The following is a 20277-nucleotide window of genomic DNA, read 5'->3' on the forward strand; positions in this document are numbered from 1 at the left end:
TATTATACACTGTATCACACCATGTCATACTGTATCTTTGCCCTGATATCTGTGCTGTATTATACACTGTATCACACCATGTCATACTGTATCTGTGCCCTGATATCTGTGCTGTATTATACACTGTATCACACCATGTCATACTGTATCTTTGCCCTGATATCTGTGCTGTATTATACACTGTATCACACCATGTCATACTGTATCTGTGCCCTGATATCTGTGCTGTATTATACACTGTATCACACCATGTCATACTGTATATGTGCCCTGATATCTGTGCTGTATTATACACTGTATCACATCATGTCATACTGTATTTGTGCCCTGATATCTGTGCTGTATTATACACTGTATCACATCATGTCATACTGTATATGTGCCCTGATATCTGTGCTGTATTATACACTGTATCACACCATGTCATGCAGTATATGTGCACTGATATCTAAGCTGTAATATACACTGTATCACACCATGTCATACTGTATCTGTGCCCTGATATCTGAGCTGTATTATACACTGTATCACACCATGTCATACTGTATCTGTGGCCTGATATCTGTGCTGTATTATACACTGTATCACATCATGTCATACTGTATCTGTGCCCTGATATCTGATCTGTATTATACATTGTATCACATCATGTCATACTGTATCTGTGCCCTGATATCTGAGCTGTATTATACACTGTATCACATCATGTCATACTGTATATGTGCCTTGATATATGTGCTGTATTATACACTGTATCACACCATGTCATACTGTATCTGTGCCCTGATATCTAAGCTGTATTATACACTGTATCACACCATGTCATACTGTATCGGTGCCCTGATATCTGTGCTGTATTATACACTGTATCACACCATGTCATACTGTATCTGTGCCCTGATATATGTGCTGTATTATACACTGTATCACACCATGTCATACTGTATAAGTGCCCTGATATCTGTGCTGTATTATACACTGTATCACATCATGTCATACTGTATCTGTGCCTTGATATCTGGTCTGTATTATACACTGTATCACACCATGTCATACTGTATCTTCCCTGATATCTCTGGTGTATTATACACTGTATCAAACTATGTCATACTGTATCTGTGTACTGATATCTATCCTGTATTATACACTATATCACACCATGTCTTTCTGTATATGTGCCCTGATATCTCAGCTGTATTATACACTGTATCACACCATGTCATACTGTATCTGTGCCCTGATATCTGTGCTGTATTATACATGGTATCACACCATGTCATACTGTATAAGTGCCCTGATATCTGATCTGTATTATACACTGTATCACACCATGTCATACTGTATCTGTGCCCTGATATCTGTGCTGTATTATACACTGTATCACACACCATGTCATACTGTCATACTGTATATGTGCACTGATATCTGAGCTGTATTATACACTGTATCACACCATGTCATGCAGTATATGTGCACTGATATCTGAGCTGTATTATACACTGAATCACACCATGTCATACTGTATCGGTGCCCTGATATCTGTGCTGTATTATACACTGTATCACACCATGTCATACTGTATCTGTGCCCTGATATATGTGCTGTATTATACACTGTATCACACCATGTCATACTGTATCTGTGCCCTGATATATGTGCTGTATTATACACTGTATCACACCATGTCATACTGTATCTGTGCCCTGATATCTGTGCTGTATTATACACTGTATCACATCATGTCATACTGTATTTGTGCCCTGATATCTGTGCTGTATTATACACTGTATCACATCATGTCATACTGTATTTGTGCCCTGATATCTGTGCTGTATTATACACTGTATCACATCATGTCATGCAGTATATGTGCACTGATATCTGTGATCTATTATACACTGTATCACACCATGTCATACTGTATAAGTGCACTGATATCTGTGCTGTATTATACACTGTATCACACCATGTCATACTGTATCTGTGCCCTGATATCTGTGCTGTATTATACACTGTATCACACCATGTCATACTGTATCTGTGCCCTGATATCTGTGCTGTATTATACACTGTATCACACCATGTCATACTGTATATGTGCCCTGATATCTGTGCTGTATTATACACTGTATCACACCATGTCATACTGTATCTGTGCCCTGATATATGTGCTGTATTATACACTGTATCACACCATGTCATACTGTATCTGTGCCCTGATATCTGTGCTGTATTATACACTGTATCACACCATGTCATACTGTATCTGTGCACTGATATCTGTGCTGTATTATACACTATATCACATCATGTCATACTGTATCTGTGCACTGATATGTGTGCTGTATTATACACTGTATCACACCATGTCATACTGTATCTGTGCCCTGATATCTGTGCTGTATTATACACTGTATCACACCATGTCATACTGTATATGTGCCCTGATATCTGTGCTGTATTATACACTGTATCACATCATGTCATACTGTATATGTGCACTGATATCTGAGCTGTATTATACACTGTATCACATCATGTCATACTGTATATGTGCCCTGATATCTGTGCTGTATTATACACTGTATCACACCATGTTATACTGTATCTGTGCCCTGATATCTGTGCTGTATTATACACTGTATCACACCATGTCATACTGTATATGTGCCCTGATATCTGTGCTGTATTATACACTGTATCACATCATGTCATACTGTATATGTGCACTGATATCTGAGCTGTATTATACACTGTATCACATCATGTCATACTGTATATGTGCCCTGATATCTGTGCTGTACTATACACTGTATCACATCATGTCATACTGTATATGTGCACTGATATCTGAGCTGTATTATACACTGAATCACACCATGTCATACTGTATAAGTGCCCTGATATCTGTGCTGTATTATACACTGTATCACATCATGTCATACTGTATTTGTGCCCTGATATCTGTGCTGTATTATACACTGTATCACACAATGGCATACTGTATCTGTGCCCTGATATCTGTGCTGTATTATACACTGTATCACACAATGTCATACTGTATATGTGCCCTGATATCTCGGGTTTATTATACACTGTATCACACCATCATACTTTATCTGTACCCTGATATCTGGGATGTATTATACTCTGTATTATATCATGTCTCACTGTATCTGTGCCCTGACATATGTGCTGTAATACACCCTGTATCACACCATGTAGCATTGTATCTGTGCCCTGATATCTGGGCTGTATTATACACTGTATCACACCATGTCATACTGTATCTGTGGCCTGATATCTGTGCTGTATTATACACTGTATCACACAATGTCATACTGTATAAGTGCCCTGATATCTGTGCTGTATTATACACTGTATTACACCATGTCATACTGTATAAGTGCCCTGATATCTGTGCTGTATTATACACTGTATCACACCATGTCATACTGTATAAGTGCCCTGATATCTGGGCTGTATTATACACTGTATCACACCATGTCATACTGTATAAGTGCCCTGATATCTGTGCTGTATTATACACTGTATCACACCATGTCAGACTGTATAAGTGCCCTGATATCTGGGCTGTATTATACACTGTATCACACCATGTCATACTGTATAAGTGCCCTGATATCTGGGCTGTATTATACACTGTATCACACCATGTCATACTGTATAAGTGCCCTGATATCTGAGCTGTATTATACACTGTATCACATCATGTCATACTGTATAAGTGCCTTGATATCTGTACTGTATTATACACTGTATCACACCATGTCATACTGTATAAGTGCCCTGATATCTGTGCTGTATTATACACTGTATCACACCATGTCATACTGTATCTGTGCACTGATATCTGTGCTGTATTATACACTGTATCACACCATGTCATACTGTATATGTGCCCTGATATCTGTGCTGTATTATACACTGTATCACACCATGTCAGACTGTATAAGTGCCCTGATATCTGTGCTGTATTATACACTGTATCACACCATGTCATACTGTATTTGTGCCCTGATATCTGTGCTGTATTATACACTGTATCACACCATGTCATACTGAATAAGTGCCCTGATATCTGTGCTGTATTATACACTGTATCACACAATGTCATACTGTATCTGTGCCCTGATATCTGTGCTGTATTATACACTGAATCACACAATGTCATACTGTATATGTGCCCTGATATCTCGGGTTTATTATACACTGTATCACACCATCATACTTTATCTGTACCCTGATATCTGGGATGTATTATACTCTGTATTATATCATGTCTCACTGTATCCCTGCCCTGACATATGTGCTGTAATACACCCTGTATCACATCATGTAGCATTGTATCTGTGCCCTGATATCTCGGCTGTATTGTACACTGTATCACACCATGTCATACTGTATAAGTGCCCTGATATCTGTGCTGTATTATACACTGTATCACACCATGTCATACTGTATCTGTGCCCTGATATCTCGGCTGTATTGTACACTGTATCACACCATGTCATACTGTATAAGTGCCCTGATATCTGTGCTGTATTATACACTGTATCACACCGTGTCATACTGTATCTGTGCCCTGATATCTGTGCTGTATTATACGCTGTATCACATCATGTCATACTGTATCTGTGCCCTGATATATGTGCTGTATTATACACTGTATCACACCATATCATACTGTATCTGTGCCCTGATATCTGTGCTGTATTATACACTGTATCACATCATGTCATACTGTATCTGTGCCCTGATATCTGTGCTGTATTATACACTGTATCACACCATGTCATACTGTATCTGTGCCCTGATATCTGTGCTGTATTATACACTGTATCACATCATGTCATACTGTATATGTTCCCTGATATCTGTGCTGTATTATACACTGTATCACACCATGTCATACTGTATAAGTGCCCTGATATCTGTGCAGTATTATACACTGTATCACACCATGTCATACTGTATCTGTGCCCTGATATATGTGCTGTATTATACACTGTATCACACCATGTCATACTGTATCTGTGCCCTGATATCTGTGCTGTATTATACACTGTATCACATCATGTCATACTGTATTTGTGCCCTGATATCTGTGCTGTATTATACACTGTATCACACCATGTCATACTGTATCTGTGCCCTGATATCTGTGCTGTATTATACACTGTATCACACCATGTCATACTGTATATGTGCCCTGATATCTGTGCTGTATTATACACTGTATCACATCATGTCATACTGTATATGTGCACTGATATCTGAGCTGTATTATACACTGTATCACATCATGTCATACTGTATATGTGCCCTGATATCTGTGCTGTATTATACACTGTATCACACCATGTTATACTGTATCTGTGCCCTGATATCTGTGCTGTATTATACACTGTATCACACCATGTCATACTGTATATGTGCCCTGATATCTGTGCTGTATTATACACTGTATCACATCATGTCATACTGTATATGTGCACTGATATCTGAGCTGTATTATACACTGTATCACATCATGTCATACTGTATATGTGCCCTGATATCTGTGCTGTACTATACACTGTATCACATCATGTCATACTGTATCTGTGCCCTGATATCTGTGCTGTATTATATACTGTATCCCACCATGTCATACTGTATCTGTGCCCTGATATCTGTGCTGTATTATACACTGTATCACATCATGTCATACTGTATCTGTGCCCTGATATCTGTGCTGTATTATACACTGTATCACACCATGTCATACTGTATATGTGCACTGATATTTGAGCTGTATTATACACTGTATCACATCATGTCATACTGTATTTGTGCCCTGATATCTGTGCTGTATTATACACTGTATCACACAATGTCATACTGTATCTGTGCCCTGATATCTGTGCTATATTATACACTGTATCACACAATGTCATACTGTATATGTGCCCTGATATCTCGGGTTTATTATACACTGTATCACACAATGTCATACTGTATCTGTGCCCTGATATCTGTGCTGTATTATACACTGTATCACACAATGTCATACTGTATATGTGCCCTGATATCTCGGGTTTATTATACACTGTATCACACCATCATACTTTATCTGTACCCTGATGTCTGGGATGTATTATACTCTGTATTATATCATGTCTCACTGTATCTGTGCCCTGACATATGTGCTGTAATACACCCTGTATCACACCATGTAGCATTGTATCTGTGCCCTGATATATGGGCTGTATTATACACTGTATCACACCATGTCATACTGTATAAGTGCCCTGATATCTGTGCTGTATTATACACTGTATTACACCATGTCATACTGTATAAGTGCCCTGATATCTGTGCTGTATTATACACTGTATCACACCATGTCATACTGTATAAGTGCCCTGATATCTGGGCTGTATTATACACTGTATCACACCATGTCATACTGTATAAGTGCCCTGATATCTGTGCTGTATTATACACTGTATCACACCATGTCAGACTGTATAAGTGCCCTGATATCTGGGCTGTATTATACACTGTATCACACCATGTCATACTGTATAAGTGCCCTGATATCTGGGCTGTATTATACACTGTATCACACCATGTCATACTGTATAAGTGCCCTGATATCTGAGCTGTATTTTACACTGTATCACATCATGTCATACTGTATAAGTGCCTTGATATCTGTGCTGTATTATACACTGTATCACACCATGTCATACTGTATAAGTGCCCTGATATCTGTGCTGTATTATACACTGTATCACACCATGTCATACTGTATCTGTGCACTGATATCTGTGCTGTATTATACACTGTATCACACCATGTCATACTGTATATGTGCCCTGATATCTGTGCTGTATTATACACTGTATCACACCATGTCATACTGTATATGTGCCCTGATATCTGTGCTGTATTATACACTGTATCACACCATGTCAGACTGTATAAGTGCCCTGATATCTGTGCTGTATTATACACTGTATCACACCATGTCATACTGTATTTGTGCCCTGATATCTGTGCTGTATTATACACTGTATCACACCATGTCATACTGTATAAGTGCCCTGATATCTGTGCTGTATTATACACTGTATCACACAATGTCATACTGTATCTGTGCCCTGATATCTGTGCTGTATTATACACTGAATCACACAATGTCATACTGTATATGTGCCCTGATATCTCGGGTTTATTATACACTGTATCACACCATCATACTTTATCTGTACCCTGATATCTGGGATGTATTATACTCTGTATTATATCATGTCTCACTGTATCCCTGCCCTGACATATGTGCTGTAATACACCCTGTATCACATCATGTAGCATTGTATCTGTGCCCTGATATCTCGGCTGTATTGTACACTGTATCACACCATGTCATACTGTATAAGTGCCCTGATATCTGTGCTGTATTATACACTGTATCACACCATGTCATACTGTATCTGTGCCCTGATATCTCGGCTGTATTGTACACTGTATCACACCATGTCATACTGTATCTGTGCCCTGATATCTGTGCTGTATTATACACTGTATCACACCATGTCATACTGTATCTGTGCCCTGATATATGTGCTGTATTATACACTGTATCACACCATATCATACTGTATCTGTGCCCTGATATCTGTGCTGCATTATACACTGTATCACATCATGTCATACTGTATATGTGCCCTGATATCTGTGCTGTATTATACACTGTATCACACCATGTCATACTGTATAAGTGCCCTGATATCTGTGCTGTATTATACACTGTATCACACCATGTCATACTGTATCTGTGCCCTGATATCTGTGCTGTATTATACACTGTATCACACCATGTCATACTGTATCTGTGCCCTGATATCTGTGCTGTATTATACACTGTATCACACCATGTCATACTGTATCTGTGTCCTGATATCTGTGCTGCATTATACACTGTATCACATCATGTCATACTGTATATGTGCCCTGATATCTGTGCTGTATTATACACTGTATCACATCATGTCATACTGTATCTGTGCCCTGATATCTGTGCTGTATTATACACTGTATCACACCATGTCATACTGTATCTGTGTCCTGATATCTGTGCTGCATTATACACTGTATCACATCATGTCATACTGTATATGTGCCCTGATATCTGTGCTGTATTATACACTGTATCACATCATGTCATACTGTATCTGTGCCCTGATATCTGTGCTGTATTATACACTGTATCACACCATGTCATACTGTATCTGTGCCCTGATATCTGTGCTGCATTATACACTGTATCACATCATGTCATACTGTATAAGTGCCCTGATATCTGTGCTGTATTATACACTGAATCACACCATGTCATACTGTATCTGTGCCCTGATATCTCGGCTGTATTATACACTGTATCACACCATGTTATACTGTATCTGTGCCCTGATATCTGGGCTGTATTATACACTGTATCACATCATGTCATACTGTATATGTGCCCTGATATCTGGGCTGTATTATACACTGTATCACACCATGTCAGACTGTATAAGTGCCCTGATATCTGTGCTTTATTATACACTGTATCACACAATGTCATACTGTATCTTTGCCCTGATATCTGTGCTGTATTATACACTGTATCACACCATGTCATACTGTATAAGTGCCCTGATATCTGTGCTGTATCATACACTGTATCACACCATGTCATACTGTATATGTGCCCTGATATCTGGGCTGTATTATACACTGTATCACACCATGTCAGACTGTATAAGTGCCCTGATATCTGTGCTGTAATATACACTGAATCACACCATGTCATACTGTATATGTGCACTGATATCTGAGCTGTATTATACACTGTATCACATCATGTCATACTGTATAAGTGCCCTGATATCTGTGCTGTATTATACACTGTATCACACCATGTCATACTGTATCTGTGCCCTGATATCTGAGCTGTATTATACACTGTATCACACCATGTCATACTGTATCTGTGCCCTGATATCTGGGCTGTATTATACACTGTATCACACCATGTCATACTGTATAAGTGCCCTGATATCTGTGCTGTATTATACACTATATCACATCATGTCATACTGTATCTGTGCCCTGATATCTGGGCTGTATTATACACTGTATCACACCATGTCATACTGTATAAGTGCCCTGATATCTGTGCTGTATTATACACTGTATCACATCATGTCATACTGTATAAGTGCCCTGATATCTGTGCTGTATTATACACTGTATCACACCATGTCATACTGTATCTGTGCCCTGATATCTGAGCTGTATTATACACTATATCACACCATGTCATACTGTATAAGTGCCCTGATATCTGGGCTGTATTATACACTGTATCACACCATGTCATACTGTATCTGTGCCCTGATATCTGAGCTGTATTATACACTGTATCACACCATGTCATACTGTATCTGTGCCCTGATATCTGGGCTGTATTATACACTGTATCACACCATGTCATACTGTATAAGTGCCCTGATATCTGAGCTGTATTATACACTGTATCACACCATGTCATACTGTATCTGTGCCCTGATATATGTGCTGTATTATACACTGTATCACACCATGTCATACTGTATCTGTGCCCTGATATATGTGCTGTATTATACACTGTATCACACCATGTCATACTGTATCTGTGCCCTGATATATGTGCTGTATTATACACTGTATCACACCATGTCATACTGTATCTGTGCCCTGATATATGTGCTGTATTATACACTGTATCACACCATGTCATACTGTATAAGTGCCCTGATATCTGGGCTGTATTATACACTGTATCACACCATGTCATACTGTATCTGTGCCCTGATATCTGTGCTGTATTATACACTGTATCACACCATGTCATACTGTATCTGTGCCCTGATATCTGTGCTGTATTATACACTGTATCACACCATGTCATACTGTATAAGTGCCCTGATATCTGGGCTGTATTATACACTGTATCACACCATGTCATACTGTATCTGTGCCCTGATATCTGAGCTGTATTATACACTGTATCACACCATGTCATACTGTATCTGTGCCCTGATATCTGGGCTGTATTATACACTGTATCACACCATGTCATACTGTATAAGTGCCCTGATATCTGTGCTGTATTATACACTGTATCACACCATGTCATACTGTATAAGTGCCCTGATATCTGGGCTGTATTATACACTGTATCACACCATGTCATACTGTATAAGTGCCCTGATATCTGTGCTGTATTATACACTGTATCACACCATGTCATACTGTATAAGTGCCCTGATATCTGGGCTGTATTATACACTGTATCACACCATGTCATACTGTATAAGTGCCCTGATATCTGTGCTGTATTATACACTGTATCACACCATGTCATACTGTATCTGTGCCCTGATATCTGTGCTGTATTATACACTGTATCACACAATGTCATACTGTATAAGTGCCCTGATATCTGTGCTGTATTATACACTGTATCACACCATGTCATACTGTATCTGTGCCCTGATATCTGGGCTGTATTATACACTGTATCACACCATGTCATACTGTATCTGTGCCCTGATATCTGGGCTGTATTATACACTGTATCACACCATGCATTGTATCTCGGCTGTATTATAACATTGTATCTGTGAACTGATAACCTGTTTCCTCTTTTTGTCAGGATTATCTTGGCTGTATTATTGACTGTGGGCACCTTCCCTTGAAGCCAGAGCAAGTCAGCACTCTATTCTGCAATGTGGAGGATATCTATGAGTTTAACAGGTGAGTTTGGGCTTCTTTACATTTCTCTAGAAGTTGCACACAAGACTGGGATGTGTGACCTCTGAGGGTCCTGGGCGTGTTCTTGTCAAGGCAGACCCCCCTCTCTTCGGCTCTGGTTTCACATACAGATTACTTAGGGGGCTGGGGGGTTTATAAATAACTCAGGATGTCTCTGGCTGTTTGAGCACATCTGGAATCAGTTTTATCAGCTTTACAAGCAGAGGTTCCCACAGCACCACATAAAGCGCTGATTCTGGTCCCTGCTGCCTTCTCCTTGGTGTTTTGCTATCTGTGTGTGTCCACGGAGTGAGTGAGGCAGCCGAGTGCTGGGGAAGGAGGAGAAGAAGGAGGCATGTTGTATACATGGAGAGTGAAAGGGGGGAGTACTGCTTTATGGAGGCGGCTATGAGACCTGGCATTTCCTGCACGGAGAGCCAAGATGTAAACTCCATATGCAAGTTATTAGATTCCGGAAGTAGGGAAAGAGCAGACAGGATAATAATGTTCAGGGATATACCTTTAAAACACATGATATGGTCCCCATGAGAACATGTAGTGATACTGAGTATCTGCCCTCCAGGAATAATATATAGTGGTGCCAAGTATGTACATTAATAGGCTGTAAACTTACAACATTGCAAAAATGTATAGTGTGTGAATATATAGAGTATTAATGCCTCATGTACAAGCTATGCATGGGGGGTTGCATTGTTACAGAGTAATAGTGAAATGAGTAGGGGAGCGTTAATATAGAGTGATACTGAGTATCCACACCACACTAGACATAGAATGAGTAGGGAGTATTAATATATAATTATACTGAGTATCTACACAAGCACTAGACATAGAATGAGCAGGGAGCATTATTATAGAGTAATATTGAGTATCTGCACAAGCACTAGACATAGAATGAGTAGGGAGTATTATTATAGAGTGATACTGAGTATCTACACAAGCACTAGACATAGAATGAGCAGGGAGTATTATTATTGAGTGATACTGAGTATCTACACAAGAACTAGACATAGAATGAACAGGGAGCATTATTATAGAGTGATACTGAGTATCTACACAAGCACTAGACATAGAATGAGCAGGGAGTATTATTATTGAGTGATACTGAGTATCTACACAAGAACTAGACATAGAATGAGCAGGGAGTATTATTATTGAGTGATACTGAGTATCTACACAAGCACTAGACATAGAATGAGTAGGGAGTATTATTATATAGTGATACTGTGTATCTACACAAGCACTAGTCATAGAATGAGCAGGGAGTATTATTATTGAGTGATACTGAGTATCTACACAAGCAATAGACATAGAATGAACAGGGAGCATTATTATAGAGTGATACTGAGTATCTACACAAGCACTAGACATAGAATGAGCAGAGTATTATTATTGAGTGATACTGAGTATCTGCACAAGCACTAGACATAGAATGAGTAGGGAGTATTATTATATAGTGATACTGAGTATCTACACAAGCACTAGACATAGAATGAGCAGGGAGTATTATTATTGAGTGATACTGAGTATCTACACAAGCACTAGACATAGAATGAGCAGGGAGTATTATTATTGAGTGATACTGAGTATCTACACAAGCACTAGACATAGAATGAGCAGGGAGTATTATTATTGAGTGATACTGAGTATCTACACAAGCACTAGACATAGAATGAGTAGGGAGTATTATTATATAGTGATACTGTGTATCTACACAAGCACTAGTCATAGAATGAGCAGGGAGTATTATTATTGAGTGATACTGAGTATCTACACAAGCAATAGACATAGAATGAACAGGGAGCATTATTATAGAGTGATACTGAGTATCTACACAAGCACTAGACATAGAATGAGCAGAGTATTATTATTGAGTGATACTGAGTATCTACACAAGCACTAGACATAGAATGAGTAGGGAGTATTATTATAGAGCGATACTGAGTATCTACACAAGCACTAGAGATAGAATGAATAGGGAGTATTATTATTGAGTGATACTGAGTATCTACACAAGCACTAGACATAGAATGAGCAGGGAGTAGTATTATTGAGTGATACTGAGTATCTACACAAGCACTAGACATAGAATGAATAGGGAGTATTATTATTGAGTGATATTGAGTATCTACACAAGCACTAGACATAGAATGAGCAGGGAGTAGTATTATTGATTGATACTGAGTATCTACACAAGCACTAGACATTGAATGAGCAGGGAGTATTATTATTGAGTGATACTGAGTATCTACACAAGCACTAGACATAGAATGAGCAGGGAGTAGTATTATTGAGTGATCCTGAGTATCTACACAAGCACTAGACATAGAATGAGCAGGGAGTATTATTATTGAGTGATACTGAGTATCTACACAAGCACTAGACATAGAATGAGTAGGGAGTATTATTATAGAGTGATACAGAGTATCTACACAAGCACTAGACATAGAATGAGCAGGGAGCATTATTATAGAGTGATACTGAGTATCTACACAAGCACTAGACATAGAATGAGTAGGGAGTATTATTATATAGTGATACTGAGTATCTACACAAGCACTAGACATAGAATGAGCAGGGAGTATTATTATTGAGTGATACTGAGTATCTACACAAGCACTAGACATAGAATGAGCAGGGAGTATTATTATTGAGTGATACTGAGTATCTACACAAGCACTAGACATAGAATGAGCAGGGAGTATTATTATTGAGTGATACTGAGTATCTACACAAGCACTAGACATAGAATGAGCAGGGAGTATTATTATTGAGTTATACTGAGTATCTACACAAGCACTAGATATAGAATGAGCAGGGAGTATTATTATTGAGTGATACTGAGTATCTACACAAGCACTAGACATAGAATGAGCAGGGAGTATTATTATTGAGTTATACTGAGTATCTACACAAGCACTAGATATAGAATGAGCAGGGAGTATTATTATAGAGTGATACTGAGGCCTCTATTTATCAAGCTGTCAACCGCAAATACGCTGGAATTCCGCAGCGTATTTGTGGCGAGGCTGATTCGCCTTAGTTATCAAAGGCTAGAGACTGGCAAAAGTAGAGTTTAGTGACGTAACATACGATCCGCCAGACTCAGTCCGACACAGATCGATGCTTACGTCACTCCAGATGTTCAGAACGCAAATTTCGGCACAATCTGACTACTTATGCTAGTTATCAAAGAACTAGTAGGTACACTCGCCACTTTTCCGGCCCAGCGTACCTGGTTTTCAATCCGCCACCCTGGAAGCTGCGGATGCCATAGGAATCAACGGGAGTCTAACAGCAGCGAAAGCTCATGTTCGCTGCTGCCCGATATCCAATTGATTCCTATGGGAAATGTCTACACCTAACACCCTAACATGTACCCCGAGTCTAAAAAACCCTAATCTGCCCCCCCTACACCGCCGCCATCTACATTATACTTATTAACCCCTAATCTGCCGCCCTCACACCGCCGCCACCTACATTATACTTATTAACCCCTAAACCACCACTCCCGGATCCTGCCGCAACTAAATAAAGTGTTTAACCCCTAAACCGCCGCTCCTGGACCCCGCCGCAACTAAATAAAGTGTTTAACCTTTAAACCACCGCTCCCGGAGCCCACCGCCACCTACATTATATTTATTAACCCCTAATCTGCCCCCCCCCTACACCGGCGCCACTATATTAATTTTATTAACCCCTAAACCTAAGTCTAACCCTAACACCCCCCCTAACTTAAATATTATTTTAATTAATCTAAATAAATATTCCTATAATAAAATTATTCCTATTTAAAACTAAATACTTACCTGTAAAATAAACCCTAAGATAGCTACAATATAATTAATAATTACATTGTAGCTATTTTAGGATTTATTTTTATTTTACAAGCAAGTTTTTACTTATTTTAACTAGGTACAATAGTTACTAAATAGTTATTAACTATTTACTAACTACCTAGCTAAAATAAATACAAAATTACCTGTAAAATAAATCCTAACCTAAGTTACAATTACACCTAACACTACACTACAATTAAATAAATTAAATTAATTAACTAAATTACCTACAATTAAATACAATTAAATAAATTTAACTAAAGTACAAACCCCCCCCCCACTAAATTACAGAAAATAAAAAAATAATTACAAGAATTTTAAGCTAATCACACCTAATCTAAGCCCCCTAATAAAATAAAAAAGACCCTCAAAATAATAAAAAATTCCTACCCTATACTAAATTACAAATAGCCCTTAACCCCTTAACGACCAAGGACGTACGCCACACGTCCTCAAAAAAAATACAGTTAATGACCGAGGACGTGTGGCGTACGTCCTTGGTCTGGAAAGCAGCTGGAAGCGATCCTGCTCGCTTCCAGCTGCTTTCCGGTTATTGCAGTGATGCCTCGATATGGAGGCATCCTGCAATAACCCCCCTTGGCCATCCGATGCAGAGAGAGCCACTCCATGGCCCTCTCTGCACCGGACATCGGTGGCCGGTATCGTTGGCGGGTGGGAGCTTACGTGGGAGGCGGGTGGGCGGCCATCGATGCTGTGTGTGGAGTGGAGGGGGGCGGGATTGGGGGCGGGACCTACGGGGGCGCGCGCGGGAGCGTGCGCGTGCACGGGGGGGGGGCGGGCACGTGCACGGGCGGGAGCGGGTGGGAACCGCTACACTACAGAAAAAAAAAGTTCAAAGTAAAAAAAAAAAAAATACATTTTCATCATTATAAATTTAATCTAAGGGATCTGGAAGGGGTTGGGGGTTGGTCTTGGTGGGGGGGAAAGCTACACTACAGAAAAGGGATTTTTTTTTAAAAAAAGCCACATTTTGTACAAAACTGGGTACTGGCAGACAGCTGCCAGTACCCAAGATGGCGCCCATTAAGGCAGAGGGGAAGGGTTCGCGCGCGGTTTGGTGGGGGATCAGTGAGGTTGGGGTCTAAGGGGGGATCCTACACATTAGCATATGTAAATATGCTTCTTTTTTTTTTTTTTAAAAAAAGGGCCAAATACCTTTTATTTTAGTACTGGCAGAAACTCTGCCAGTACTTAAGATGGCGGGGACAATTGTGGGGTGGGGGAGGGAAGAGAGCTGTTTGGGAGGGATCAGGGGGTCTGATGTTTCAGGTGGGAGGCTGAGCTCTACACTAAAGATAAAATTAACCCTGCAAGCTCCCTACAAGCTACATAATTAACCCCTTCACTGCTAGCCATAATACACGTGTGATGCGCAGCAGCATTTAGAGGCCTTCTAATTACCAAAAAGCAATGCCAAAGCCATATATGTCTGCTATTTCTGAACAAAGGGGATCCCAGAGAAGCATTTACAACCATTTGTGCCATAATTGCACAAGCTGTTTGTAAATAATTTCAGTGAGAAACCTAAAATTGAGACAAATTTAACGTTTTTTTTTTAATTTGATCGCATTTGGCGGTGAAATGGTGGCATGAAATATACCAAAATTGGCCTAGATCAATACTTGGGGTTGTCTACTACACTACACTAAAGCTAAAACTACCCCAAAAAGCTCCCTACATGCTCCCTAATTAACCCCTTCACTGCTGGGCATAATACACGTGTGGTGCGCAGTGGCATTTAGCTGCCTTCTAATTACCAAAAAGCAACGCCAAAGTCATATATGTCTGCTATTTCTGAACAAAGGGGATCCCAGAGAAGAATTTACAACCATTTATGCCATAATTGCACAAGCTGTTTGTAAATAATTTCAGTGAGAAACCAAAAGTTTGTGAAAAAATTTGTGAAAAGTGAACGATTTTTTGTATTTGATTGCATTTGGCGGTGAAATGGTGGCATGAAATATACCAAAATGGGCCTAGATCAATACTTTGGGTTGTCTACTAAAAAAAAATATATACATGTCAATGGATATTCAGAGATTCCTGAAAGATATCAGTGTTCTAATGTAACTAGCGCTAATTTTGAAAAGAAATGGTTTGAAAATAGCAAAGTGCTACTTGAATTTATGGCCCTATAGTTTACAAAAAAAGCAAAAAACATGTAAACATTGGGTATTTCTAAAATCAGGACAAAATTTAGAAACTATTTAGCATGGGTGTTTTTTGGTGGTTGTAGATGTGTAACAGATTTTGGGGGTCAAAGTTAGAAAAAGTGTGTTTTTTTCCATTTTTTCCTCATATTTTATAATTATTTTTATAGTAAATTATAATATATGATGAAAATAATGGTATCTTTAGAAAGTCCATTTAATGGCGAGAAAAACGGTATATAATATGTGTGGGTACAGTAAATGAGTAAGAGGAAAATTACAGCTAAACACAAACATCTCAAAAATGTAAAAATAGCCTTGGTCCCAAACGGACAGAAAATGGAAAAGTGCTGTGGTCATTAAGGGGTTAAAGGGGCTTTTTGTGGGGCATTGCCCCAAAGTAATCAGCTCTTTTACCTGTAAAAAAAGAAATACAACCCCCCCAACATTAAAACCCACCACCCACACACCCAACCTTACTCTAAAACCCACCCAAACCCCCCTTAAAAAAACCTTACACTAACCCCCTGAAGATCATCCTACCTTGAGCCATCTTCACCCAACCAGGCAGAAGAGGTCCTCCAGACGGTCCAAAGTCTTCATCGAATCCGGGCAGAAGAGGTCCTCCAGACGAGCAGAAGTCTTCATCCAGGCGGCATCTTCTATCTTCTTCCATCCGACGAGGAGCGGCTCCATCTTGAAGACATCTGACACGGAGCATCCATACCGACGACTACCCGACGAATGACGTTTCATTTAAATGATGTCATCCAAGATGGCGTCCCTTGAATTCCGATTGGCTGATAGAATTCTATCAGCCAATCGGAATTAAGGTAGGAAAAATCCTATAGGCTGATGCAATCAGCCAATTGGATTGACCTTGCATTCTATTGGCTGATTGGAACAGCCAATAGAATGCGAGGTCAATCCTATTGGCTGATTGCATCAGCCAATAGGATTTTTCCGACCTTAATTCCGATTGGCTGATAGAATTCTATCAGCCAATCGGAATTCAAAGGAACGCCATCTTGAATGACGTCATTTAAAGGAACCGTCATCGGTCTGGATGGATGCTCCGCGTCGGATGTCTTTAAGATGGAGCCGCTCCCCGTCGGATGGAAGAAGATAGAAGATGCAAAAAGTCCTTTTAAGGGATATTTGTAATTTAGTATAGGGTAGGGATTTTTATTATTTTGGGGGGCTTTTTTATTTTATTAGGGGGGTTAGATTAGGTGTAATTAGTTTAAAATTCTTGTAATTATTTTTATTTTTTTTGTAATTTAGTGGGGGTTTTTTTTGTACTTTAGTTAATTTTATTTAATTGTATTGAATTGTAGGTGATGGTAGTTAATTAATTTAATTTATTTAATTGTAGTGTAGTGTTAGATGTAATTGTAACTTAGGTTAGGATTTATTTTACAGGTAATTTTGTATTTATTTTAGCTAGGTAGCTATTAAATAGTTAATAACTATTTAATAACTATTGTACCTAGTTAAAATAAATACAAAGTAAAATAAAAATAAACCCTGAAATAGCTACAATGTAACTATTAGTTATATTGTAGCTTGCTTAGGATTTATTTTACAGTTAATAATAGTAAATTTATTTAGATTTATTTAAATAATATTTAAGTTAGGGGGTGTTAAGGTTAGACTTAGGTTAAAGGGTTAATTCATTTAATATAGTGGTGGTGGTGGTGAAGGGGGGGCAGATTAGGGGTTAATAAATGTAATGTAGGTGGTGGTGGGCTCCGGGAGCGGCAGTTTAGGGGTTAAACATTTTATTTAGTTGCGGCGGGGTCCGGGAGCGGCAGGATAGGGGTTAATAACTTTATGTAGGTGGCGGCAGTATAGGGGTTATTATGTATAATGTAGGTGGCGGTGGGCTCTGGGAGCGGCGGTTTAGGGGTTAATAACTTTGTGTAGGTGCGGCGGGTCCGGGAGCGGCGGTTTAGGGGTTAATAACTTTATTTAGTTGCGGGGGGCTCCAGGAGCGGCGGTTTAGGGGGTAAACAGTTTAGTATAGTGTGGGTGCTTAGTGACAGTATAGCAAGAAAGCTGTAAAAAAGCCGAAGAGCAGCGAGATCGATGACTGTTAGTTAACAACAGTCCGCTGCTCATCATCCTGTACTTGGTGCGCTTAAAGGGACAGTCAGGTCCAAAAAAAACTTTCATGATTTTAATAGGGCATGTCATTTTAAACAACTTTCCAATTTACTTTTTTTTTTTTTACCAATTTTGCTTTGTTCTATTGGTATTCTTAGTTGAAAGCTAAACCTAGCATTTTGACAGTTTTTCACCACTAGAGGGCGTTAGTTCATGTGTTTCATATAGATAACATTGAACTTATGCACATGAATTTACCGAGGAGTGAGCACCACTGATTGGCTAAAATGCAAGTCTGTCAAAAGAACTGAAATAAGGGGGCAGTCTGCAGATGCTTAGATACAAGGTGATCACAGAGGTAAAAAGTATATTATTATAACTGTGTTGGTTATGCAAAACTGGGGAATGGGTAATAAAGGGATTATCTATCTTTTGAAACAACACAATTCTGGTGTTCACTGTCCCTTTAATTAATTAATCCCAGTAAAAGGTGACCCATTTAACACAAACAATCAAATCCCTGAATTCTGTTTCTTGTCAGAAATGTATCTAAACCATTTTTAAATGTATCTAGGATATTGGCATTCACTATCTCCTCAGGTAATGAGTTCCACAATTTTATTGCTCTTACAGTGAAAAAATGTTTCCGTTGCAGGAGATTAAATCTCCTTTACTCCAGCCCTAAATTGTGACCTCTTGTCACAAACAATTTTCTTGGAATAAACAGAGCTTCTGCCATATTTGTATATGGGCCTTGAATATATTTACAAAAAGTAATCCTGTCACCTCTCAAGCGCATTTTTTCTAGAGAAAACAGACCCAGTTTGGCTAACCTCTCCTCATAGCTTAAATTCTCCAATCCGCTTATTAGCCTTGTGGCCCTTCTCTGAACTTTTTTTTTTTTTTGCACTCCATACTCAAGGTGATTTATATAGTGACAGAGTTATGCTTTCCTACCTTGAATCAATGGCTCTTTTACTACATGTAAGTATCTTATTAGCCTTAGAAGCCGATGCCCTGCATCGTGCGCCCATCTTTAGCTTGTTATCTATTACTACTCACAAATCTCTTTCCTCCTCTGTTTAGCTAAGTCTAATTCCATTTAAGTAATAGAGTGCCTGCTTCATTTTACTGCCAAAATGTAGAACCAAGAACCTTCCATTTTCCAGTATTAAATCTCATTTTCCATTTACCTGCCCATATTTCTAATTTTTGTAGATCCCCTTGTAACAAAAGTTCATCCTGCTCTGACCTAATGACCTTACACAACTTTGTATCATCTGCGAAAATAGAGA

General features: G+C 39.0%; 1 protein-coding gene across 2 annotated transcripts in view; it reads left to right on the plus strand.

Moving 5' to 3' along the window:
• The window catches only part of PLEKHG2 (pleckstrin homology and RhoGEF domain containing G2), a 135590-nt gene that overhangs the window by 56959 nt on the left and 58354 nt on the right, over positions 1 to 20277 (plus strand). For both annotated transcript variants that reach the window (XM_053721721.1, XM_053721722.1), the window contains exon 4: positions 10751 to 10851. In XM_053721721.1, coding sequence (XP_053577696.1) covers positions 10751 to 10851 — 101 coding nt within the window. The remainder of the gene's footprint in view (positions 1 to 10750; positions 10852 to 20277) is intronic.

The sequence above is a fragment of the Bombina bombina genome, chromosome 7, assembly GCF_027579735.1.
Source record: "Bombina bombina isolate aBomBom1 chromosome 7, aBomBom1.pri, whole genome shotgun sequence".
Taxonomy (NCBI): Eukaryota; Metazoa; Chordata; class Amphibia; order Anura; family Bombinatoridae; genus Bombina; species Bombina bombina.